This window comes from Perca flavescens, chromosome 10 (assembly GCF_004354835.1).
Source record: "Perca flavescens isolate YP-PL-M2 chromosome 10, PFLA_1.0, whole genome shotgun sequence".
Lineage (NCBI taxonomy): Eukaryota > Metazoa > Chordata > Actinopteri > Perciformes > Percidae > Perca > Perca flavescens.
The window spans coordinates 6,760,939-6,788,435 of NC_041340.1; the positions used below are offsets into that span (position 1 = coordinate 6,760,939).

The following is a 27,497-nucleotide window of genomic DNA, read 5'->3' on the forward strand; positions in this document are numbered from 1 at the left end:
ATAGAACATCCACAAGAGGGAGTGGAAGGACCGCAGCCAGGAGTCAGTTAAGCCCCTCAACATCCCGACTCTGGAAGCTTCAGCTCTCAGCCGAGCCGAGAAGACCTGGCCAGGCTGCTCGGGTCTTCACTGACCAGCAGCAATCTCTTTGCCGCATCTCTGGGGTGAAGCCAGGCTTTGGGACAGCGCTGCTCATGTGTATTTACCCAGCCGTGAATCTGTGGGCATAAGGACGGGAGGACCGAGCGATGTCTGCGCCGGGGTTCACGAACCAGAACAGCTACGTCAGCTACAGCCAGAACTCAACGCCAAACGGCGGAGCTGCGCCCCCCTACCAGAATGGTAATGCAGGCCGGGTGATGCGGTTAGCCAGCTTGCCAGCGTTAGCATGCTAACCCTATGGGATGTTATGTTTGTCAGGCGCTTTTTTATTTTTTGCACAATTTTTCTCTTGTATTATTCAAAACAGTACCATTAACTATACATTAAGGTGACGTGTTAACTCTGCAAAAACTGATGGTTTTAGGTAAAGCTAGTCAGCTGCTAGCATTAGCTAACTTAAGAGCTAACGTTAACCTCAAACCCCAAAGAGATAGCTAGCTAGCGGCTAACATTAGCTTTTAAGTTAAGATACAACGATATTATAAATGTTAGCAATAAAATAACGCTGTGACCGACCATTGATTTCTAATTTCGCCTTTGTATTGAAGCTCTGATAAACAACCAGTCGACTAAATTTGCACTGAAATAATTTAGTCTGTATTGATGGCTGTGCTGTCAGGGATGCATATTCAGAAAGCAAACCGGGTATTACCCCTCACTGCTGAACAAACAGCTGCTGATGAAGCTTGTTGTTTGCAGCTAATGATAACATCTGTTCGGTACTTTATTTGTGAGCTTTGGTGGTAGAACGTAATTTTTTTTGACACTAAGATAATTGTACGTGCGCTTGACCACCCCCTCCCTCTTCTCAGGTCCAACACAGACATACCAATCCATGCATCCACCTACAGGCTGCTATGGAGCACCACCTCAACAACAGAACTGCCCCACCATCCCTGCCCACTCTACTCATGTTCCTAACAAAGCACCCATAACGAACAGTGCCCACATTGCTAACTACTACCAGAGCATCCATCATCAGCAACAACAGCAGAAGCCGCAGCAGCACCACCTCTCTCAGCATCATGTAGCACCCTCCCCATACAGTGCTCCCTCAAGTTCTGCTCCTCCTTCTCAGCCGTATGCCACTCTCCCCTCTTCAGCACCACCACCACCACCATCGAATGCCCACTACAACCAACAGCCATTCCAGCAGCAGCATCACCCACCATATGCCGCTCCAGGATCCTACTATGGACAGCAGTCATACCCCACTCCCCCAGCACAGCACTCTCAGCAGCAGCAGCAGCAGCCCAGTTTGGTGCCTGCACCATCTGGCGGCCCTGGAGCTCCCATCTACCCAATTGTTTCGTACCCATCTGCCCCAGGAAGTAGCCAGTACGGCACCCTGAGTTCCTCCCAGAGCACCTCTAAGCATGGAGTCATGCCCTCCCAGATGGGTGCACCCCTACATCAGTACAACCCCTCTTGGCCTGCCTCCACAACAGCAGTGCAGCCTGGGTACAGTGTGGCTCCTCCTAGTCAGCTGGCACCGACAGTTAATGGTCAAGGAAGCACAGGTGTGTGTGAATGGTTAATTTAGCCTGGGGCTGATCAGCTGCAGGCAGGAAAGAGATATTCCTTAAAGGAACACGCCGACTTATTGGGAATTTAGCTTATTCACCGTAACCCCCAGAGTTAGACAAGTCGATACATACCCTTCTCATCTCCGTGCGTGCTGTAAGGCTGTCTGACTGCTCCAGCGGCATCAGGCCAGCACAGAACATGCAGGTGAATGGTTCCAGCAATCCTACTGCTCCGAATAAGTGACAAAATAACGCCAACATGTTCCTATTTACATGTTGTGATTTATAGAGTGGCGTTAGCGTGTACAAAAAAACAACGAAGCGTGAGACACAGCCGTTTTCTAACTGTAAACAAACCGGGAACTATATTCTCAGGCGGAAGAATATAGTACTTGGGCGGAGTGATATGCTCGCAGCAAGTCTGTCTGAGAATATAGTTCCCGGTTTGTTTACTGTCAGAAGACGGCGGTGTCTCATGTTACATTGTTTTTTGTACACGCTGTGACTATACAAATCACAACATGTAAATAGGAACATGTTGGTGTTATTTTGTCACTTTTGTCACAATTCGGAGCAGTAGGCTAGTTGGAACCAGTTACCTGCAGGATCTGTGCTAGGCTAAGCTAATGCTGGAACCGTCAGATAGCGTTACAGCACGCACGGAGATGAGAAGGGTATGTATCGACTTGTCTTACTCTGGGGGTTACGGTGAATAAGCTAAATTCCCAATTAGTCGGCGTGTTCCTTTTTAAAACTATAGTTTTAGTCCAGAGTACTATATATGCATTTGGTCTTGTGCATACTAGTTGTATTGGTCATTAACAGGTTTAAAAAGAAGTATTGGTATCCGTAGAATGCTTAATATGGCTTTAAAATTAGCTACAGAACAAAAGTGTCAGTATTTTACTTTTTCTCACTTACCTTGAGTAGGCATGGCTAAAAGGCATAACGTGTTTTGCACTTGCATTTGTGCTAAAAATCCACATTTGTATCAGATAATACTGTATAAGTGTGAAAATGATTTACTGAACCCTAATCCTAAAATTAGTTGTAGATTTGAGAAGACTGCCAGCAGCCAGAAGTTAATATTTAATGAATATTTGACTGATGGCGGTGACTGCTTTTATGCTAAAGTTCTTGTGTCAGTCTTCATTCAGACATTAGATCTTTGGTTATGCAGACCTCCATTCTCCTGTTTGAAATTTCCTAACCTTTTCGTCTTTGTGTTTTTTGTTTTTCTTTGCTGCCGGCCAAATCACAGTCAATGAACACTATGACCAGAGCCATCGGGCTTCTCTGAGCTATGACTCCTACGGTGGGGTCATTCACAGCAGTGGTGGCGCAGACCGACCGCCTTCAGGAACCCCCTCCACTTCAGTCCATTCCTCGCCGGGCCACCACCAAGGTAACAACATGATTTTAAATTTTAGGTTATGTTTTGTGACTCAGGATGCACAAAAATGATACTGCACTTCAATGCTGCTGATACTGATGAATGGCAGCTTGTATATGTATATATATATGTATGTATGTATGTATGTATGTATGTGTATATATATATATATAACACAAAGACGAAAAGGTTAGGTTATATATATATATATATTGCCTCACGCACAGTATCGAAATATATTGCAATATATTGAATTGTGACCCATATATCGTGATACGTATTGTATCGCCAGATTCTTGCCAATACACAGCCCTATAAGAAACGTTACCAATGTGCCTCAAAAATGTATGTACAAAGTTGGAAGTTGACAAACTTGAGTTGCAGATGTTTACTTTAAATAGCTTAAAGTTATCTTTTGTGAATTTGGTCAAATTGTTGAGGCCAAAAACCCTTTTTATTGTTGTCAACACAAAACAGTTTCCTGTTTTTTGTTTCACTTCTTGCAGAAGAAACACCACCCCAGTGCATTAGTTTCAGAAGGTGTACTTTAATTTGTATTTTGGTTGGAATTTGTGTGAAAAGTGAAAACTCTCTAACTTTTTCTAAACTGCTGCTTAACTTAGGTGTGTAAAAAAACACAGCTCTTGGTTTTGCTGTGCTCCGGTGCCTGGTTTTTGTATTTTCTGGTGCAAAGTCTTCCAAGAGCATACGTTTAGATTTATAGTTGGAATGTTTAAAATCCTACTGTATGTAGATTGCAGGTGTGTGTACATGGATGTTTCACATGTTCACAGCTGCACTTTGTGTGTGCGGCAGGTTACGTGGTACATTTCCTGTAGGGCTGTATGATGTGAGGGAAAATATGCGAAATATGAAATATCGCGATAAGGATATAACTTGCGATAAACAGATGTTGAAATGTACAATGTTCTGCCTTTCTGATGCTTTTTATACAGCTAAAATGCAAACACTTAGCCTGTTTAGATACAAAAAACACATTAAACAAATTAAACATGACACAAAAGACACCATTAAAAGTTTGAAACATTTTATTGTGCAAGTTGATATGCTGATGACGATAAAAAACTTGTTTATTGTGCAGCCCTAATTTCCACACACACACACCCATACACACATTTTCAGACGGGCAGGTGTGAGTATTATACAAATATGAGGGTTTCAGTTTGGAACATACCAGCCAGCTGCTGTGTGACCTGTGATTCTTTCCACTGTCAGCTTAGCAGGTTAAGACCAAAGGATTCTTGCACCAGCTGCACCTGCATTTAATCATAATGGGGGTTGCAAATACAAATTGACTTTGAAGCTTTGCATAGTTTCACTACAAAGAAAGAAATTACATCTTAAGAGGTTTAAAAGCTGCAATAACCATAACCTTTCATCATATTTTTCACTCTGTGGACAGTAAAATGTGTGCTATGGGGGAAAAAAAAGTTCAGTGGAGCTTGTTGGGCGATCCACAGACTGGGAGTAACATTTGCCTGTGAAAACAACTTTGGGGGAAATAAAGACCCACGTGCATTAACACATCTGCAAGTGCTCCAATCAGTTTGACACACTAAAAGAGATTAGATGCCTACTTTACACTTAATTGTTACTGTCTACATATAAGGTTTAAGTTGATTCTGAAATGTTACTAGTTTCATGTAGACTTGGATATAGAGTTAATGTTGAGTGGCACGCTAAGCAACCCTGTTTTTAAAAAAACAAGTTCCTCCTTCTCGCATCGGCAGAAAATTTTAAATGTCTTTGCCCATTTCAACTTTTTTGGGGTGGGGGGGGGTCTATAATTCGTATGCATGAAAGCAAAGATCATCAGTATTGGTCTCACCGGTAGTCTTTGTCTGACAAAATGGGGAAAACACCAGCTACTTTGAACAGTGATTGGTAGAAGTTAGTTAATTGCCTTTGCAGCACCACATGGAATGAAGTTTACTGCCTGATCTCCATCGCCCTTCCTCAGTCTTGAAAGTTTTTCTCATGTACCTTTCCCACTCCCCCCTTCCAACAGGCATGCAGTATGGATATGTTGCTAATAGTGGAGCTAGCTCTGCCTCTGCCACCACCTCAGGCCCAGCCGCGGCCCCCTCATCATGCAGCTCTGAGGATGAGGATGATGATGATGATGAGGAGGAGGATGAGGAAGCAGGTCTGCTTTAGCTTTTATCTCGCCTCAACCCATTCATTACCACTTTCTCCATCCCCGTGAACTCATCCGGCTCTGTCCTAAGCATCCCCATGTCCGTAAACCTTTTGTACCTCCTTATTGTACCCATCATTTTTACCAGTGGGGCTTTTCCATCCCCTACCCATGCAACGTCACCTTTTAACCGCTACTGCTCTCCTCTTCTGTGTCGCTTCTGCTCTACGTACCAACACGTTTTAATCAATTTGCAGCTCATCATCCATACCTTCCCCTTGCTAATAGGCTAATCAGATATTTCCCTCCCCTCTTATTCCTGCTGCCTCCTCATCAGCCTTCCAAAGTTCACCCAGTAATTACCATCTTTCCCCCTGACAGTCATCAGTACTGACACAGAATCCTCTTTAAAGTCTGTGTGTACCCTGCTCTGTTGCTCCATCACAGAAAACTGACATGAAATGTTGTCTCTCAGAAAGGTGAGAGGTAAGTGGGTTAGCATTTCGGTTTATCTTTAAATTTTATTATCTTTAGTTCCTGCTTGTCTTAAATGTCATGCAGTAGAAGGAGTTGTCCAACTGTGGTTGCTGATGGTAAAGGTAAATGAATAAGTTGTGTGCTTACTTCTGCTCGTTGTACAGCTCTAGAACTCAGGTAGTAGTGGACCTCATGGAATTGAGTTGGCATTAGATTTAAATTAGAAGTGTTTTGAAACTTAATTGTTCTAAGGTGAAACAAATAGCCGATCAACAGGAATTTAATTGACAACAATTATAATAAATAATTAATAGTTTTAAGCTATTTATCGAGAATAAACGTTGAGTCATAGCTTCTAAAATGTGAGGATTTGCTGCTTTTCTTGGCTTTCATATTGCAAATGTAACATCTTTGGGGTTTGGACTTTTAGTTAGTAAATTGAAGGTTCTGGAAAATTGTGATGAGCATTTTTCTCAATTTTCTGACATAACCGACTAATTACTCAGTTTAAAACAAAAAAGATAAACTCCCCTGAATAAATAAAGAATACAGGGTCAAACAAGTCATGAAAATAAAGACAGGCAGCCCAAAAGTAGTAGAAGAAAATGTTTAATGTTATATGTCGACGTTTCATTGCTTTAAAATTACATTACAATTGCATTAGTATGTTTACAATCAATACGGCGGAACTTAATTATTTTATGGGATTTAGAGAGATAATTAAGTATTCTGTGTGGAAAAATTAACGTATTTGACTTAAGTATCTGGACCACATAATACTGTGCTGTACACTCTCATACTATGTGTGTTCTGTAGCACTCGGTGGTTCTGCTGATGACTATCCCTCAGGAGCTGTGTCATCAGCCAGAGGTTAACAAGTTTTCAAATATAGCCACTCCCCTGCCAGCAGGTGCAGGGTCTCTGTGTACATGTTAGCTGACTTGCCTGCTCCCCATGAGAGAGAGCACGGGCACAGCTAGCACTCTTTTACACCTCTTAATGAAAAGAGAAGCTTGTTTTTGCTTTCAGCTTCTCCCCTCGTTATCTCTCCAATTATACCAGGTCTCCTACAGGTTGTCTGCTGCAACAAAATACGTAATATGTTCATTTCTGGATGCCATGATAATATCTGAATTAAAATTGTGATATTAATAAGAACATATTTTCTATACAGATTACTTTAGGGCAAATATATTTAAACAGAATATTGAAAAATGCCTGTTAAAGTGTGTCAACATTTTTTAAGTTGCTTGTTTTGTGCGACAAACTAACCAACTGAACTCTAAGAGATTCAGTTTACGATTATATATAACAAAGAAAAGTCCTCACATTAGATAAGCTGGAGTCAGCAAATGGATCAAATGAATAATAGTTTTAGAATAGGTAGAGCCGTCTCATTGAAGTCACATGCAGTGTTTTGCTTTCTTTGTCTTCTTGTGTCCTCTTATTCAAACCTGCTGAGTCACCCTGCCACTCGTGCCGAAATAATGAGTTGTTTTAAGTGAATGACATAAGATGCACCTGTTGTCATGGCAGTGATTGTTCAAGCACATGTAACACATATGGCCGAGACATATCGCAGTTCACAACTGTGTCTATCATGCGTCTCCAGCTGACCAATTGGGTTCGGATTTTGTTGATGCCTACGTCACTTTAGCTAGAAGGTCAAAAGGCACAGTTATTACTACGTCCACAATCTTGCCAGTCATGTAGCGGATGGGTCTGTTCAGCAGAATTCAAGACATCTTCCATCCAAGTTAAAGAGCGTTGGCGCGCTGTCACCATGTCCTGCATTGATGACATATTTTCCGGTTACGTCCTTGTCGGGAGAGGCATTAGCATTTGGTGGTCGTGTACACTTGTACTTAGCGTTGTCCACTTGTGATCCGTTCGCCCACAACGCTTTTTAAAACCAGGTTTAAACAGGGTCTTAGAGACTATGCAGCTTTTTTTTCCCTGTTCACACTGATTCTTGATAATCAGATCACTCGTGTTTGTGAGAAACAGATTAGAAAGGAGACTCTGTTGGCCACAGTATGAAAGGAGCTTTAATTATCGGTAACCGGAGGTGGCAACCGCCTGGGGGCAAGCAAAGTTATAAATCAAGCAAAATATTAAGACAGCAGTTGAGGGTTAGAAGGAAAAGGGAAATGGAAAACACTGTCTGCTGCAAAGCAACACTACAATGAACAGATTTATTTTACTCTTATAACCCTTGGCTACTTAACCCTTTAACCTATGAGCTGAAAGGAGAAGAAGAGGAAAAGAATCTTGGAGAAGGAAAAAGGCTAAGCTGTGTTGGTGTCCTCCTCCTCCAGAGAAGATAATCCAGTTGTCTGCTGTCCAATTTAGTTGGCGATAATTGGATCCTGTCCCATCCAATGAGCTCTCTGCCAGAGGTCTGTTGGCTGTGGCTGAGCCCTCCTTTTGGCCCACATGGATTAATGGGTTCATTGCAATATTCTGCTCTTGTAATCCTTCTGGAAAACCTGTTCATTATTGGACATGAGAGGAAAAACAGTGGGTGCAATAGACCATAATGCAATGTAAATAAGCAGTTATGTTTAGGGATATATTGCCACCTGTTGTTTTGGCATGCTCTTGACAGCACTTGATAGCATGTATTTACGCTTTCATGTGGACAGTTTTATTTTATTTTTATTTTTTTTTTTAAAACCTTGCCTGTGTGGATGAGATTTATTTTCTTTTATTTTTTTATTTATTTATTTTTTTAATTCATTTTTTTATCGAAGGAGGAAAAACTTTATAAAAAATACCTGTGTATGTGTGGACTAGGCCTGAGTTGCTACAAAGTTAATTTAAAATGGCAAATAAGAGCGTTGTAGAGAGAGAGAGAGAGATAATTACTGCATTTCCGTAGCCATCTTTGTAATCTTTTGCTATTCTCATGTTTCTATCCTCCCATATTTTTCTCCGCTTCCTCCATGTATTCTGTTTTCAGAGGCCTGTATGAATGCTTGTTCAAGACTTAATGCATCTTTTCATCATGTTTTCTGAGGCCTGGGGGAGTCCAAACACAGCACTCTTCATGGCCAGACAAAAAAAGCTTCTTTTCATTCCCTGTTTCCCCTGTTTTCTTTTCCTCTCCTTTTTTCATTATTTGTTATCGTAACCCTTTTTCCTTCATTCTAATTGACGTAATTTACAGTTGTCTTTGAGTCGCTCAGGCCCTCCCTGTTTTGCTCTGCTTTTTTAACTTTTCTTTGCTTTTGTTTTATTTTAATATTCTTTGTTGTGAACTTTTTATTTTGCTATCCCTGTGGGTCCCTGTTGAACTATATCATACTTCAGTCCTCTCAACCAGTCTTTGTTTTTTATTTCAGTTTTTAATTCTTTGTGTTTCACCCTTTGTCTGTGCCTCTCTCAGGTGGCGACACTTCCTCCTCCACTACTGGCAGTGCCTCTCCGGTGCCCAACAGCTATGATTCCCTGGAAGGGGGCAGCTATCCAGGTATGTTTTGATCACAAACATACTGTTCATCTAAACAGGCTTACACACTAATATACCAAGTTCCAAAACTGCTTACCAGGGTCTTCTTTGTAATTTCATGAAGTTGCTGCTCTTATAGAGAGTAACAGTGACCCCCAACAGTAGATTACACTGCCATTACACTTGGTAACACTACAAGCAGCCATGTATCAAAAGGGTAAATGATGAGCAGCATTTCCCAAAAGATACTCCTTTTATATAACTCTATATGCTAAGAATTGAATTAAGTTTTATTAATTCATTAAGAGAAAATGTATCATGTTGCATTTTAGTGTGGCCATTTTCATAGATGCACTCAAACAGAAGTAAAAATTAACAGGTTGATGGAAAATAGGGACAGCAAAACATAACAAAATAATTATATGTAGCCAAATAACCAAGTATCTTTCATCTTTTAAAATAAATCATGTTGGAGCAATTTCAACAAGTAGAAGAGGTATGTGGAGGGTGATACATTTCTGCAGTGAAAGCATAATGAGATGCACTTTACGATTTATGTAAAAGCCTGGGATGCAAATGGGACACTCACACATTTCCCACATAAATACCATTATTCCAAAATGCAGCTACACTGACCTTCGCACTGTCATAATCAGGTTGAATGCTGAACTCTTGTGTCCAGATTCTATGCCGCCCTCCAACGATATGACCAACCAGGCCGCGCCCTATGGAAGCTATGGTTACCCCAGCATGCAGCCAGACTATCCCCAGGGACCGGCCTCCCACACTGAGTCTTCCCCCTCCCGTGACCCATATGGCCAGTCAAGCTACCAGCAGTACTCCCAGGTGAGGCCAGAACTTAGCTAAGGGTTTTTGATTTTATTGTCTTATCTTATTGTTGATTGTGGTTATTTCTGATTTGCAAGTGAAAAGCATTTTCAGCAGCCTGGTTCCAGATCTCAGAATTTTCAACCACATCCTAAACTTTATTAAGTGATTTAGAGGTCGGCTGTTGATCCTGTTGTTTCTTCAGTTGGAGAAACAATAGAACCAATCAGACACTTTGTGGGAAAGACTAAAGTTGACTTACATGTGGCACTTGTGGTTTGGCCTATTTGAAGCTATGTACTACTTCTATGTGATTCTTGCTGTGAATAAATATTGGACTTACTGTATATTCACCAGATGGTCATATTGACACACCAGTTCTGATTCATTTAAAAAAAAACAAAAAAAAAAGTGTTATGTCTCTCTCCCTCCTCTGCAGCCATTCCCGAACCTGTCCCAGCTGTCTGCGGCCCTTGGGGGGCTGAGTGGGGTGCCAGAGCTGGAGGTGGAGGCCCTGAGTCCGATCAACCTGCTGCTGGAGAGGAGCCTGCTGCCCCCCAGGCCCCTTGAAGCCCCCGAACCCAACCTCAGCCCCGACCTCAAGAAGGTCAACTGTAGTCCACAGTAAGTAAAGTGAACGGGGGTTTAACTATTGGGTTAAACAGTTGTTGTTTAAAATTGCTTACTGGAGCGACCTCTAGCTCAGTGGTTCCCAACCTGGGGTCCGGGCACCCCCAGGGGGGGCGGCAAAGATCACAGGGGGGGCGCAAGTCTTTATCTGGTTTGAGGTTGAGGAAAAAAAAATATATATTTGCACATGTTAAACAAATTGTGATAATACACTACAATATATAATGTATACAAAAGTATTTTGTTGTATCCTCGTTTTTCCTGCCGCCACGGCATCACTATTTTATAAATGAAACATGGAAGAGAATCTTAACCGTGCTGATAACTCCTCTGTATCAAAAAAGAAAGTAAGGCTCTATCTGGAGAGTTACCTCAACTTTGGTTTCGGGGGGGCTCAGCTTTTCTTAGACATGAGTAGGGGGGGCGCCAAGGAAAAAAGGTTGGGAACCACTGCTCTAGCTCACCCAGTAAGAGCGTGCGCCCCATGTAGGATGAGGACTTTGCAGCGGCCCGAGTTCAAAAATAAAATAATCTGTAAAATAAATGCTTACTATTTTGCTCATAGTTCATATTTGTTTATTTATTTGGAGGTATCATTACTATTTCTGTAAATCTCTCACTCTGTCATTGTGTAATTTGTGTTATCTAATACGCGTTCTCTCTCCTCGTTTGTCTCTGTATATCAGGACATTCAGGTGTACCCTGACCAGCATCCCCCAGAACCAGGCTTTACTCAACAAAGCCAGGCTACCTCTGGGCCTCCTCCTCCACCCCTTTAGGGACTTACAGGTATGATCTGATGCTAACCCCCCTAATATACACTGGAATATCCAGACACAAGCCATTTTTTGTCTCATGTCCCAAGCAAATCTGTAATCTTTCTATAACAATGGTGGTCACTGAGGTTGATTAACTAGGTATTGCGTGGGAGGGGATGGAGAGGATGGTCTTTTCTCAAATATTATTGTGGTCACATTGATGTTGAAAAGCCATGAAAAATAGTGCATATTGCATAAAATGTGACCTTTTAAGGTATGGCTAATGGGGCTATTTGAGGATTTTGAGTAAGTTGCCAAATCTTGAAACAAAACAAACATTTACATTATTATACGAAGGCTCAGGGTATTATTACAAACTTTGGTGACAGCAGTCATTACTTTGATGTCAGAACTGGCCCGACATACTGCAATAGAAACTTATAAAAATTCAATTTCACTAACTGAAGACTGGGGAAAGAAAACATGACATATATAATGGAAAACTTGGTAGTCTTTGTCCACTAATAGCATAGTGAACCGTCTGTTGTAGACAGTACTTTGAGACGAGTAGCTGCAGTGACAGCAGGACAGGCAGGAGGAGGAGAAGGATGATGATGAGGTGCAGGACGATATGTGAGTGTATTTATAGAGGTGTTCTAAATGTGGTGTCAGAAGGTATGAAGTGACGGAGAACAGAGATGCACTGATGTCACGTGAGAAACAAGTAGGAAGTTAACACCAGCCAAATAGTTGTGGCTGGAAACTGTGTTCACTCAGGGGAGCTACAGGGGCTGGAAAATGTTGTAATAAGGTCAAGTATATTTTAAGTCCATTTACTAGGGACTCCCTGAATAAAATATGATTTTGCCTTTTATTTATATTCATGCAGTAAAAAAAAAAGATTCACAACCTTGAAACCAAGCCAAATACATCCATAGTCTCCAATGGACTGTGAAAGCGCTGCTCCAGTGCTACTGCATTCATAGCACAGTAGATGATGACTGTAACGCCATGGATGCAGGTTTCACACTACACCACTTGCCAATTTTACACTGCACAATTCTGTGCTTGGGAAAATTTGTGTTTGCATTATAAAAAAAACAGACATTTGTTCTCCTCTCCACCATTCACCTCTAAATCCGGGCACCACTGATTATTTAGGAAAAACAAAAATAGGGGTAGCTCACCTGGTAGAGCGGGCGCCCATATGCAGTGGCCCAGTCCTTGACACGGCGGCTCAGGGTTCGCGTCTGACCTGTGGCTATTTGCTGCATGTCTTCCCCCTCTCTCTCCCCCCTTTCCTGTCTACAGCTGTCCTGTCTGTTAAAGGCTAAAATGCCCCCCAAAAATGGCTATGAATATGCTCTGCTTTAGTTCCTAAACAAATGTGCTTGGTTTACTACCACTTCATCATCTGTGCTGGACAACAAAGTTAGTTATTTCTTGGGGAAATTTGTGTAACAATTAGAGTGTAGCTGCCGGGGTATGCTGAAGAATAAATGGTCTATATTCTAAGGAAAAATGTAGAAGACTCTGAGGTGACCCTGCTACACATCAGCATGAGAAGTCCTTGAGAACATTCATAGAAACCTCAGAGACAGCATACAAAGACCAATGATCCAAAGATCCAAAGATCCGTTCAACCACATCCCCCAAGAAACCGAAACAAAGCTTCTCTTCAGTTGTCTGCCGAGGCATGAGTGGAGGAATGTTCTGCTAAAGGTCACCACTAAACTTGAAAAGAAGCACAAATTGTAAAATGTTCAGCTCCCAAGTCACATTTGTACTTTCCCTCGGTATTTACTCCATTTTTCTCTCTCCCTCTTTTTTATTTTTTTTCTTCTTCCTCCCTCTGCAGCAGTTACCGGTCATCACGTCGAACACAATAGTGCGCTGTCGCTCCTGTCGCACCTACATCAATCCGTTTATTACCTTCCTGGACCAGCGCAGGTGGAAGTGCAACCTCTGTTATCGGGTCAATGATGGTATGAATGCATTTTTGTGCCCAGTCCTATAATTATTCTATACCTTCATAATTTTGTGTCCCACATAGTTTTGCACATGTCATACCTACTTCTTTTTTTTTATTTTCTTATTCAGTTCCAGATGAGTTTATGTACAATCCAGTCACCAGGTCGTATGGCGAGCCCCATAAGAGACCAGAGGTCCAAAACGCCACTGTGGAGTTCATTGCCTCCTCAGACTACATGGTAAGCTGTCTCTTCTGTCCTGAAACTTTTGACTGTTCTTGTGTTGTGAATTTTCATGTAGTGGGATTGTTTGCCCACTAGAGGGCAGTGTTTGTCTCAGTGTTATAACATCTACTGTATGATCTTTAATTATTTTTTTTAAGATAATTTTTTAGGCATTTTATTTTAATAGTACAGCTTAGACTTGAAAGGGGAGAGAGCAGGGGAATTACATGCAGCAAAGGGCCGCAGGTCGGAGTCGAACCCGCGGCCGCTGCGTCAAGGAGTAAACCTCTATATATGGGCGCCCGCTCTACCAGGTGAGCTAACCAGGCGCCCAGAACTTTATTTTAAAAGAGAAGCAGGAAAAGAGAGTGATACTTAACTGGAATAAAAACGAACTCTTACATCTTACGGACTTCAAATTAGACATGCAACAATACATCTATTTTCACATCCATCCCCACTAATCATGTGTGTCTTATCTCTTGTGTGTTCAGCTGCGGCCCCCTCAGCCAGCGGCCTACCTGTTTGTTCTCGATGTGTCTCACAATGCTGTGGAATCGGGCTACCTTAAGTTCTTCTGTGAATCACTTATGGACAACCTGGATAAGTGTGTGTTGTTGATAATCCATACATTAAACATTTTAATGTGGCTGCTTTAGGAGTTTGTTTGTTTTGTTAACGATTGCAGTAAAGCACAAGAAATTAGAATTGTTAACCTTCTCTAACTTTTGTTTTCGTATTTATTTGTATGATTTCTTGAAAATAAGCAGATGGTTATGAATGGCTGTCACAGACAATTCTCGGGAACAGTTTTGTTGGGGTTTTCCATCTAAACCCATACTGACAATACTGTTATGTGCTTCAGGTTGCCTGGGGATACACGCACCAGAGTGGGCTTCCTCACCTTCGACAACACCATCCACTTCTACAACCTCCAGGAGGGACTGTCCCAGCCACAGATGCTGGTGGTATCGGACATAGATGGTACATCTTCTCGCTGAAATCAGGCTTTAGTTTGCATACTCTTCGTTTTTTAACCACTAACAGTTGGTGGAAATTAGTGTCCAAAATAGAGGACCTTAGCTTACCAAACTTATCAAGGAATTAACAAGGTGTAGAGGACGAGTTAAGTAGTCAAGAGGTTGGAAAGCTCCTCAGATGCACAAAGATTTCACATTGGTAGAAAAAATGTAAGTGTGAAAAGAGACATTTCAGTCCTGCACATTTTTTTTAGTTGATCTTTACCTCGGTATGAAAGTCTTTTCATTCTTTGATTTCATTTTTAAAAAAAAAGTAATTTTGATTTTATCACTGAGATATGTAACCATATCCATTTCCAATTATATTTTATTTACATATTGGAAACAGCCTTATCATTTAGAACGTGCTCACCAACAGTTGAGCAAGTTATCTCACAGGGCTGGACCCGAATATTCGAATATTCGTTTGGTGGGTTGGTATTCAAATTGAAAATTTAACATTCGAATATTCGTTTTTTTTATTTTTATTTTATTTTGGTTTATTTATTTTCTGCATTTATCTCTCGTTCACACTGCAGTCCAGTTGATGGCGGTAATGCACATTTAAGTTGGTTTGCCAACCGCCAATAAACTACAAAGAAGAAGAAGAAGATACTGTCTGTAGACGATGGCGCCCACTTCGAGCATTTAGCAACCTGGGCAGAGAAGCTAGCGGCGATAACAAGTGCAGAAATGGAAAACGTTTGTTTCGCGTTTTTCCGTTTTTCAACATTGTGAGGCGAAGAGATCGTTTTGGAATATAAAGCTTGGATATTACATTTGCTTGGACTCTTGGGGATTTATGAAAATCAAGTTTTGGTCAAAATATCACTTTGTTGCTGAAAGGACAACGACAACAGGTATGCATGCACTCTCGGCTGCGCAGATTACGGCTAAATTGTTTTATTTTCTGTTACTTTGTAACAGTTGTGTACATGGTTGTATATTTTAAAGATTTAATGCTTTAAAGTTATAAAAATGCTCATGAGTGGAAGTTTTATCGAGGTTACAGCGACGCCCCAGTCACAAAGTGTCCCGTTGACGAGACGGTGATCCTTGAGAGGTTAAAAGTTTAATTCTGAACGCGTCTGGCCTGTCTATATTGCACCAAATATGACACTGCACTCCCTTGTGAAGTCGTTTGGATGGAAAGGTTCTCAAAATAATGAAAATACAACAAAAAAGACCAGACAGACACATAGAGATTCCTGCCTTTATTAGAGATAATAATATGTTCAGCCCCCTCTCTCCGAAGCTTCGATTATTCGATGCTCATTACTACCGAAGCTTCAAAGCTCAAAAAATGGTATTCGGACCAGCCCTATTATCTCAGCGTATGAAGAAAAAGGATGACTAACATAGATTTTCATTGTGTTGCTGACTAGTTTACATAAATGGTGAGTTATACATTTTAATGATTTTTATCCTTCACCTAAAGATTTCTTTAATGTTTTAATAATGTCTTTAATTTTAGCACAAGACACTTTCCACATCTTCATCAAATAATGTTTAAAAAAAAAAATCGAATTCGCACCACTGTGATTCTGCTGGTCTTACGACAAATTGCCATAAATGTTTCTGCTGTAATCCAGATGTCTGTTTTTTTTTTTTTTTTTTTCAGACATCTTCATACCATCTCATGACAGTCTAATGGTGAACCTGAAGGAAAGCAAGGAGGTACACTCTTTTGTTTTTAACATAAATAGCTACAATCACACTCTTTCTTCCCGTTCTCTCATTATTTTCTCATTATTTCCTCAATCCCTCTCTCTCTCTCTCTCTCTCTCTCAATTGTATTTCTTCCTCCTTCCCTTCCCTCCTCCAGCTGGTGAAGGACCTTCTGACGTCACTGCCGGGCATGTTCAGCCAGACCAAGGAGACCCACAGCGCCCTCGGCCCGGCATTACAAGCAGCTTTCAAGCTCATGTCTCCCACCGGGGGCCGCGTCACAGTGTTTCAGACGCAGCTGCCGACGCTTGGTGCCGGTTCGCTGAAGTCAAGGGAAGACCCCAACCAGCGCTCGAGCACTAAGGTACCAATGAGGAGCATTTTAAGGTTTTGTGAGCACATCCTGACAATTAAGTCTTTCTTTTTATTTTGATGTACTGGTGATTTAAAGTTTGAGTTTCTGTGGTTACTGCTATTTAGCATGTTTTTTTTTTTTACACCAGCCATCTTCATTTTTCAAATAGTAAGCGGTGGTGCTGCGTACTCTGTGATTTATGAGGCCTAAAACAAACCATATGACCGATGAAATATAGCAAGAGAATGCCTCTTCCACACCCCCTGCTGTGTGGATTTATACTTAATTTTTTGGTATTGTCAGTGCGGTTATGTTTATATTCCTGCCACAACTCACTTTTATTACCAGCCACGTCATAATTGGATCTCACGTTTCAGTTCAGAGAGAGAGCACTCATGGAGGATGCTGAGCTGAAGTCTGTGTTTTTGCCATCCCAGGACTGTGATTTATTGATCTTCATCTGTGTTTTGTGTTTGAGCTGAATAAACTGCCAACAAGTTACAGCAAGAAGAGATGTGCTTTCTTTCTCAGGGAAAGTGACTTTTGTTAACTTCTGCACTTTCAGGAAGGAAAAAAAACCATGGAAATGAAAGAAAATATACTCTTAACCCAGTCTGCATCCTTTCCATATCATTCATCATTTAGTGGCCACTTTAATCGAAATAAAAATTATCTAATAGCACAGGAGACTTTGAGGAAAAAACTCCCTGGAACTCCCTAAAGCTGTTGGTGGCGATTTCTTCCTTTTACAGAGCAGAACACAGAACAAGAGGATTTCTTTTTGTAATCAGTCTATATCTTTTCAGGGAGTTCAGCACCTTGCCCCAGCCACAGACTTCTATAAGAAACTCGCACTGGACTGCTCAGGGCAACAAATTGGGGTCGATCTTTTCCTGCTCAGCTCCCAGTACGCTGACCTTGCTTCACTAGGTAAGAACACCCAACATTTCAATTCAATGTCTGTGTCACAGCCACAAAAGGCCCATGGGACTAGGGGTGTTTGTCTATCTGCTAACCCTAACTGGTTTACTAGGACACAAATTTTGTCACAAATCTATCATTTGAGTGTCAAACGATGACTTTGGGCTTCAAAGGTGGATCTGAGAAGTTGGTAGCTTTGTCCTTCACACAGGACGGCAGCTGCAGTCAGTTTTTATTCACAGCAATGACCATGGGTTCAAATAGAGGACTGGTATCTGTTGTATCCCCTGCTGTCCTCAAGGGGAGAAAGCTAGAAACTTTTCAAAGCTACCTTTTTAAAAGCCTACACAAAGCGAGCACTGGATACTCCAAAACATTGAAACATGTCGTATACCATGGTATACGGACATGTTTACATGTTTCAATGTATAGGGGATTTTATTTTATTTCTGCTACTTGAATTATAATTAAATACTTCTCTCCTTCTTCCTGTTCTTCAGCATGTATCTCTAAGTATTCAGCGGGCAGCATCTTTTACTACCCCTCCTTCCATTACATCCACAACCCGGCGCAACTGGAGAAGTTCCAGAAGGATCTGGACCGCTACCTCACCAGGAAGATCGGCTTTGAGGCGGTCATGAGAATACGATGCACTAAAGGTAAAGGGGTCACCGGAGTCAGACATTTTGCCTCCTTAACGACTGAACGTGTGGTATATTTTTCCATTACAGCTTGTCTTCTTTACTTTGTTTTGTTTTTTAGTTTTTGTCTCTTCCCTCATCCTCTGATTGTCCTCAGGTTTATCCATCCATACGTTCCACGGTAACTTCTTTGTGCGCTCCACCGACCTGCTGTCCCTGGCCAATGTCAACCCGGATTCTGCCTTCGCTGTCCAGATGTCTATTGACGACTCACTGGCCGACTCTTCTCTGGCCTGCTTCCAGGCTGCTCTGCTCTACACCTCTAGTAAAGGTACACAAACTCGCACACACATACTGCTACACAATACTTTGTGAGTATAAACCTCACCTGCTCCAGCAGCCAACAGTAGGAGCTTGTGGTTTTGTTGATGATGCTATATGCAACTAGTATTACTGTCTCTGATTATTTATCCGTCCTATACCGTAGGAAAAAGGCGAATCCGGGTCCATACTCTGTGTCTGCCGGTGGTCAACCAACTGAGTGATGTGTATGCCGGAGCTGATGTTCAGGCCATCACTTGTCTGCTAGCCGACATGGGTGAGTCTGCTGCATGAGCCACCAGCTGTCCGAGTTTTCTTAAATACATTGCTTTTAACTTTTTTGTCCACATTGTAAATAAACACAACAGGGGAAAAATGGAAATTATGGAGAATCAGTAGAAAAGTAAGTAGAAAGTAGAAAACTTCTCCTTGCAATAGAAAGCAATGGTTTAATGTCATTGTAGTCTAAATTTGTAAAACCATTAAACTCTTTGTCCTCCTCATGAGTTGCAGGCATTTCACAGCCTTTTGAGAAATGTACTAACATGTCATACTGTTTGCTGTAAGACACGTCTCCATCTAATCTTTTTCCACGTTTCAGCTATCGACCGGTCGATAACGTCCAGCCTAACAGATGCTCGGGATGCCCTGACGAATGCGGTGGTGGATCTGGCGAGCGCCTACAAGAGCAACGTGTCGAACCTGCAGCAGTCCGGCCTCGTCTTTCCTGCTGCCTTGTGCCTCTTCCCCGTTTACATCCTCTCTCTGCTCAAACAGGTGTGGCTGCCAGACAGGCATCAGCACATACACTCGTCATGACACATACGACTAAAAACACCGACAGAGCCACACATAAAATAACTGTCTGAAACACACATTCCATACTAACACCCAGTAATCCACCTTTACATCAGTTACACATTCCAAAATATCAACTGCTTTTACATAATCACTACCCCTCCTTTATATTTATATATACACACACACACACACACAATCGCATAGTAAAAGCTGAGTTTACAGTCCTACAGACTCCCTATATGTTCAATAACTGTATTCATCCACCCAGGACTTGTTCATTCACACATCCAGGGTATGTCCACATTCAGACACTCTCACAGTCTTTGCGTCATCTGAGACAAATACCCCTATGGGTCTGACCACATCAGTTTACACCATAAACATTTAAATCCCTGTTTCCTGATGGATGTCAAATTACAGATGAGTAACCATTTCGAATTAACTGTTTACTGTCACTGCTTAATCCACCTTTATTACAGTATAATGATATTCAGTTAGTATTTCTAAGTGCTTAATAAATCTAATCAAAACATTAGCAGATGTTTGAATCCTCCAGTGGCTGAAAATCAGCAGTAAACGAGATTTGAACTCCATTTTGTTTGACAGTTAGAACCTGCAGTACCAGAAACTGATAGAAAACTGTTGTACCAGGGCGGGTCCCAAGTATGAGGTGAATGTCGAGGCTTGAAAACAAAAAAAATGGCAAAATGTAAATTAATAACCGAAAGAAGAAATAAAGTATTAACACACACATTAAAAAGATTTCTATTTCTTTTTTACAGAAAGCTTTGCGGACAGGCACCAGCACGCGGCTGGACGAGCGGGTCTTTGCCATGTGTGATTTCAAGACGCAGCCGCTGCAGCAGCTGATGCGAATGGTTCATCCTGACCTGTACCGGCTGGACAACATTTCTGACCAGGTAGGACACGGACAAGACTGAGCTGAGTTATATTTGGGTAGTCACAGACTAGTAGGGGTGGGGGGAAAAAAATCGATACAGCATAGTATCGCGATATTTTCTGTGTCAATACTGTATCGATACACAGACGCCAAGAATCAATCTTTTATTATATGTGTGTGTTGCTCAGTTTGTCTGCTTGACAATCCCATTTTGCAGCAATAAACTTGAAGTGAGATGAACAAACAGAAGATTTATCTTTTTAGATAAAACAGAGGTTACCAAAGTTTCCTTTTGGGGACATAATTAGAAATTAAGAAAAGGTACACTACAAAGGTAATAAATTGTAATATATTGCGGAATATTGCTATATGTTTAAAATCGCCATATCGTATCGTGATGATATCGTATTGCGAGACCTCTGGTGATTCCCATCCCTAGGGACTAGTTGGTTTATTAATTCAAAGTTTGGGAGTGAAACACTAACTGTTTGAAAATGTTTGGCGACATCAGGCTGCATAAATAATAAGTGTATATTTATTATTTAAATGAATTGGGAATTTATTTTCAAATGACAATATTACTTATAGATTTTTGAAGCTGTGAGTGTGGATTCCCTCACTGTACTTGAGTGACTTTAAAATTAAATTAAAACAAAAAAAAAAAATGGACCCTGAGTGTCCTCCATCTCTTATCCATTGCACCTTTTTGTGTCCCACCTGCAGGGGGCACTCCATCTGAACAACACAGTTATTCCCCAACCTCATCTGCTCCACCTGTCTGCTGAGACACTGACCAGAGATGGAGCTTTCCTCATGGACTGTGGCAACGTAAGCTTTTCAGTGTAATTTATTCATAACCCAGGGCAGGGATGTGGTTCTTCAAGGGTTTTTCACAGAATCTCCATGTTTATTTCTCCTCAATTTTTACTAGTTTTTACTAAATCTCTCTAGTTGTCTTTTTTTCCTTCAAAAAGCGTAGATAATTGTCAACATCATTTCAAATCAATTCACGTAAATTAAAAACAAGTGCAGTGTTATTTTGGCCTATAGGAAGGATGAGTGGTGTGTGTGGATATTTATTGTGCCATTATGAGCCTTAAAGGTGCTGTAAGCGATGTTGGGTGACGGCACTTCTTGTTGACGTTCAAAGTATTTTCAAACAAAACAAGGCTAGCTCGCCCCTCCCTCCTCCTCATCCCGTCCCCTCCCTTCCGTGGTTCTGCACACTAACCCCACAACCCCCACCCTCCAATCCTTTTTGTCGGTTATTGGCTGGAACACGGTTTGTTATGTTTTGTGGTGCAGGTTGGTACAATTTGTTTGTGGACCCTGGGCTGTCTACAGAGACTGCGTTTTTTTTACAGTGTGTTCAGGGGAGAGGCAGCTCGTGGATAGTGAGGAGATGTTTGTTGTATGTGACAAAAAATGTTGTAGCCTAAAAACGCTTAGAGCACCTTTTTAAAATAGCAACAACAGCGTTACAGCCCAGCTTTTGTTGAGTTTAGTGTCCCATGCTTTAATGTAAGTGATTTTCCACCCTGAGAGGAAACTGAATCATTCATTTAAAGACATTGCATATCAGTGTAAAATATAACGTTATGAGCAGTTTTATTCCTGGTCAATAGTAGTAGAAATGTGTCAAAAAAGAATGAAATTAGGTGCTAAAACTATTGATTTCATTTCAAAACTAATTTCTCAATCAACTTTTTACTGTGAGCAATACATCCTATAACATATCCGTACACTAATCAAGACTTTTTGAGTGTTTAACAACTCTTAAACAATACCTTAAGATGGTTTTTCTGAGCCTTTTTAACTTTTATTGTTGCTTACATGGTCATGAATGTGTTACTATAATCTGTGTGTCAGGAAGAGTAGATACTCTGTGACTGACTGTTTCTCTCTTTGCAGACCTTTTATCTGTGGATCGGCAAATGCTGCCACGATTTGTTCATCCGAGATGTTCTGGGCTGCCCCAACTACGCTTCAATACCCACCAACATGGTCAGTAAGACTGTAACTGTATACAAGCAGCTGTCCTTTCAAAATGAGCAGTCCATCATTTAAAAAGTAGGCAAACAGTGATGCATTTGTATGTCGGGAAATGACAGGCAATAACTGTGATTAGGGAAATGGTGGTATTGTTTTACTCACCACCGCCCAGTTGCTGCATGAATGATGCAATGCAGCATTTTACATATTTCCCCTGAAAATGAATCACAGATTTGCTTCACAGTAAAATAGCACTGCTGTTCTCTTTGTTGTAAGAAGAAAACAACTCATGCATTTTAACAAACTGTGTGGCTAGAAAGCTCTGTCATTACCACACTGTGGGCGTGATGGGGACATCCAGAACAAAGCAACCGTCAGCACTTGTTTATGCTGCCTATTGTGTTTTTCTAGAAAGGGGTCGATGCATCCCAGAGCCACCTACCAACCCCACCTTTAAAACCACAGGCATATTTCTGTTAACCATGTTGTGTAGACGAGATGATTTAAGTGAATTTACATAATCGGTTTTCCCATCTGAGACACACAGCAGTGAAAACAATGTTGTTTCTCTCTATAATTCTCAGAGTCACATTCCTGAGCTGGGGACTCCTCTGTCTAAGAGAGTGCGAGCGTTTCTCGACTGGCTGCAGGACAACCGAGCGTTCAGCTCCATGATACACGTCGTCAAGTAAGCACTGCTTCACATCTGGATTACCATCTGACTTTAACTGACACTCACCTATCTTCTAACATCCAGATGCTGGCTTTTTCTTCTTTTTTTTCCTTTGGTCCTTCTTTTATTTAAATTTTTAAACCTTTTGACAGTTGACCTCAAAATAACAGTAACAGCCAAATGGGTTTCACTTCCTCTTCCACATCCACCAAGTTACCAGCTGCCAATAATTAGGAGGGTAAAAAATGTCAGAAGGCACACATTTGTGACAGTTTTTTAAATTGAGGAGTACAATTAAGAACTCAAAGAGATATTCTGCTGTTCTCTGTGTGAGCCTAGAAGCAGCCAAACAATGCCTACTTTGTTCTTCACTCCACCCAAAATGAATGTAAAACCAAAATGTTTAATGCTAAATGGCCACCATACCAAGATACTCAAATATGAAAAAAATTAACCAGTCCAAAACCGAGATTACAGCTTATTTTGAGGTCCGAGGTCGTGGTCAGCCTGTAGTGGTGTTTCTTGGGCAGGATGGTTTTAGTCTGTAAACTAGCACTGAATATTATTCAATACATTTAAAGATAGCGTAGTTTTGAAATTGACCAATGATCAAAGTAACACTCTCAAAGATCTCCGTTTGGTTCTCTTTAGCTATAGCAATAAGCAGTAATTGCAGCTGGGTTTGTGGATCTCACTTCCCAGAGATCCAAACACTGTGTGATGTCAGTCACTTGGCAGTTGAAGAGCAAGTCTATTGCGTTAGCCCCGGCTACCCTCACTGGCGGACCAATCACTGCTGGGTAATGGAAAACGCATCACTAACTGTGCGCCGCTTGTGTATTTTTTTCCCCTTGATTGTTGCAAAAAGACATCCTGTTGGTAATACTGCACTGCAAGGGCTTTCATCAGTGGGCCATAGGCTCAATCACCATTATATTACCTCATTCGCTGATAGTGACTAAATAGACATTTATTTAAATGAAAATCTTCGAGATTGGGCACCTGGTTAGCTCACCTGGTAGAGCAGGCGCCCATATATAGACGCAGCGGCCGTGGGTTCGACTCCGACCTGAAGCCCTTTGCTGCATGTCATTTCCCTTCTCTCTCCCCTTTCAAGTCTAAAACTGTCCTATACAAATAAAGGCCTAAAGAAAATCTAATATTTTGTGGTTCCAGCTTCTCAAATAAAAAAAGGATTTGCTGCTTTTCTGTTTTATATAATTGGGACTATTTGTCAAACAAAACCGGCTATCTTAAAGACGGCCTCTTTAGCTCTGACATGGTTCTTTTAAACTATTAAATCGAAACTAGCCAACAGATTAATCAAGGGGTGGTGAGAAAGAGGGGGACGACATACAACAAAGGTTCCTGGCTGGAATTGAACTGGAGACGTTGCAGTTACAGTTTATGTCATGGTTTGTGTCCTAACCATCAAACCGACAAGACGCCCCCAACAGACAAATGTGTATGAAGTGTCCCATTCACACCAATAGGACTTGACTGGCAGCACACAGAAACAGGGTGGGGCCAGTTTTATGTCTGGAATGAGTGGAATCATTCTCCCAGCAGAGTTCGGTGTGAGGTTGACAGAAAATATATTTCCAGTGTAAACACATAGTAAGCAGTGAGGTCATTGATTGACAGCGGCTGTAAAGTCTTCCACAGGGAACCCATTGTTTCTCTCTCTCTCTCTCTCTCTCTCTCTCTCTCTCTCTCTCTCTCTCTCTCTCTCTCTCTCTCTCTCTCTCCTCTGTGGCACTGCATTGTCGCTCCACCACATGTTTACACCACAGTGTTGTTGTGGAGGGTGGATGATGTCGGTGCAAACGGACTGAGAATGTTTGCATTGCTCTGTCAAATTGACAAATGTGATAAATTGGATGAGATTTCTTGAGGTGATCTACAAAAAGTACATAGTTACATTATAACTGAAACAAGAAGTTTTCCTCCAACAGTACGAGGTACTTTAACATTTTAAATCCAACATTTTAAAAAGGTTTACCAGTTATTCTTGTGTTAACATTTGAGAAGTTTGCACTACAATGTATAATGTTCACACAATTCCCAGCCTTACATACAGTGGAATCCATAGAATAATAATAACACTTCATTGCTGCTATCCCTCTAACCCTCTGGTCTTTGTTCCTCTTTGTTCTGCCACAGGGACGATACTTCGGCTAAAGCTGCTTTCTTCCAGTACCTGGTGGAGGATCAGTCTGAGTCGGCTTCTTCCTACCATGAATTCCTGCTGCACATCCAGGCAATGTCCAAGTAGGCTCCCATGATACAGAGAGAAACTTTGGCCGCTAGAATCCACAAACCGGAGCGTGAATGGATTCCGGCCTCGTAGAGCGAAAACTAAACTCCTTCAGACTAGTTTTAGCGGGGTGGGTTACCTCCCGTTCCTCCAAGAGTCTTAATAAACAAATCCACCCTCCAAGCTCATCGGTCAGCTGGGATTTGACCATCAGAAGGGGAGGAGGGCGATTAGTTGTAGAAAAGAAATAAAGAGAAATAAATAAATGAAGAACAGGGATTTGTTCCACCTCCAGTCCATCGCTGCCTCTTAACCGCCGTCAACCCCCCGTTTTAACCCTCTCGTCAAACCTCTCCCTCCCGAGATAAGAAGGGGAAAGTCGAGCCAAGAAGATGCCATTTAAACAAGCCTATAGTTAGATTTGTTTTTGTGAGCCTCACATGTAGCTAGTGCTGTTTTTTTTTTTTTTTTTTTTTTTTTTAATTATTATTTTATAATTTATTCCCCTCCTTCCTCCCTCAGTTTTATTTTAAGACTATTTTGAATACACTGGAGAACAGAATCAAGAATTCCTTTTTTTTGAGATACGAAACGCATGTCACTGTTTTGTTTGCTGCTAGTCTGAGCTCAGACGACTACCGTCTGTGTAACGGGAATATACTTCGACAGTGGTTGGATGTTGAACCCCCCCTTTGGCTCCTCCTTCTCTCCTCCAATGTGTGAACTCCTGATTAGATCAATTTAAAAAAAAAAAAAGCCCCCCCCCACTGTCAATAAACTTCTTTTACTTTGTTTTATTTTTTTTCAGGCGCTAACTGAAGTTGCTATCCACTTTGTAACTATTGAAAAAGAATCTTTTATGTGCGATAATTTATGAACCAGCTTATTAAATAAAAAACAAAAAAACGAACTTTGCTTGTTTCGTGTGATGGTGCCATCAGACATAATGACCAGGATCTATTATACTGCTCTTTCATGTGTTTTAAAAAAAAAAAACTCTGTCCCAACAGTTTCAATGCACAAACTAAGTCACAGGTTGATGTGACATCATGGTTCTCAGACATCGTGCCTTTTCTGGACCTTGACGAATTGTTCTCATGTTTAAACCGTTTACGTTAGCGGCCATTTTACATTTCTATAGATCGTATGACTCCTACACACATTTTACAGCAGCATGAGGCCTCAACTAGGAAGATTTTTTTGACTTCCTAAATGTTATACTGTATGTATTTGAAAAGTTTTGACTTTTGAAGGAAAATGTATTTCTCATCAAATTAACTCTATTTTCAGATCAAATGAGAAATTTGTTGCATCTTTTACCTGCAGCCCACACTAGAGACTTGCATCTTTTGTGCATTTTCCAACAATGAGTGTGCACAACTATTAATCCTCACTTTTTAAAATGCACATTGTGTTAAACTATGCTCAGCTCTTCTCTGGTTACATTTTAGACCAATTAAAGAAGTAACATTTTAAGAAGCAAGATTATATCTTGGATCAATCCATCAGCAAATCTTTTAGACTCGAGCTACAGCTCAACAATATAGTCATTTATAAAATTATGTTTTATTAAAGCTGCAGATATGTATATTCAGTATCTTTAAATTTGACTGTTTTCATGCCAAAAATTTTTCTTTTGGATTTGTTTCCAATGTTTTATTTCTTGAAAGGGCGGGAACATATCTGAAACATAAGTTATACCCATGAGACTGTAAAGTATGCATCGAAAAACACTATAGTATGGTTAATGCATATATTGGAAAATCTTTCCCATGCTTTTCCCCCACACTTGGTTTGTGTTTTTTTCTTAAACTCAACAGCAGTTTTCAGAAGTCTGCTGAGGACCTCTGTCTGAGAATGAAGTTTGTTTTCTTTAACTGAGTCGAGCTGCTTAAGAAGGAGCTGTAAAATACTCTGAAGCTAATCGCGTGTAGTAAACACACAAACAGTCAGTGAACTGGTCTCTGCTCCATTTGCAAACATATCTGGCTCCCACATGGTCTGGTCTGGACTGCTGTTGTTCTCATGGAAAACTGCACCCTTTACCTCAAATATTTTATCCGGTCATGCGTTCGGTGCCAGCTAGGCAAAAGGCATAAAGTTGCACATTCTTAGTTTTCATTTTTGAAAAACATGAAAACGTGTTAAAGTCTAAAAGTATGAGAACATCCAGCTGGAAAAGGGCGTTGGAAAAGTAATTTCAAGCACTTCAAAGCAGCAGTATTTTACATACTCTTCATGTTTTACAAATCTGAAAGTAATTTGACTTGCACAGGCCATAACAAATCAAGCTCAGAGGTTTTTCTTTGCTTTTAAATCCGTTACCGTTAAAATCTACAGCCCGTTGATCCAGCACTCATTAATGAGTCT

The 27,497-nt window shown here is 41.0% G+C and overlaps 1 protein-coding gene across 2 annotated transcripts; it reads left to right on the forward strand.

Moving 5' to 3' along the window:
- Positions 1-6: 6 nt before the first annotated feature.
- sec24b (SEC24 homolog B, COPII coat complex component) lies at positions 7-25,812 on the forward strand. Of its 2 annotated transcripts, XM_028588994.1 has the most exons (24): positions 7-342; positions 975-1,682; positions 2,950-3,093; positions 5,111-5,248; positions 9,105-9,188; positions 9,850-10,013; positions 10,435-10,619; positions 11,312-11,414; positions 13,242-13,368; positions 13,484-13,593; positions 14,073-14,185; positions 14,444-14,562; positions 16,219-16,274; positions 16,423-16,629; positions 17,427-17,550; positions 18,042-18,200; positions 18,340-18,513; positions 18,670-18,780; positions 19,105-19,280; positions 20,087-20,224; positions 20,929-21,033; positions 22,117-22,209; positions 22,782-22,885; positions 25,034-25,812. In XM_028588994.1, the coding sequence occupies exons 1-24, from the start codon at positions 249-251 to the stop codon at positions 25,143-25,145; spliced, it is 3,648 nt and encodes a 1,215-aa protein (XP_028444795.1). In that variant the 5' UTR covers positions 7-248; the 3' UTR covers positions 25,146-25,812. The 2 variants fall into 2 exon arrangements, with proteins under 2 accessions (XP_028444795.1, XP_028444796.1); XM_028588995.1 differs by lacking the exon at positions 5,111-5,248.
- Positions 25,813-27,497: the final 1,685 nt, after the last annotated feature.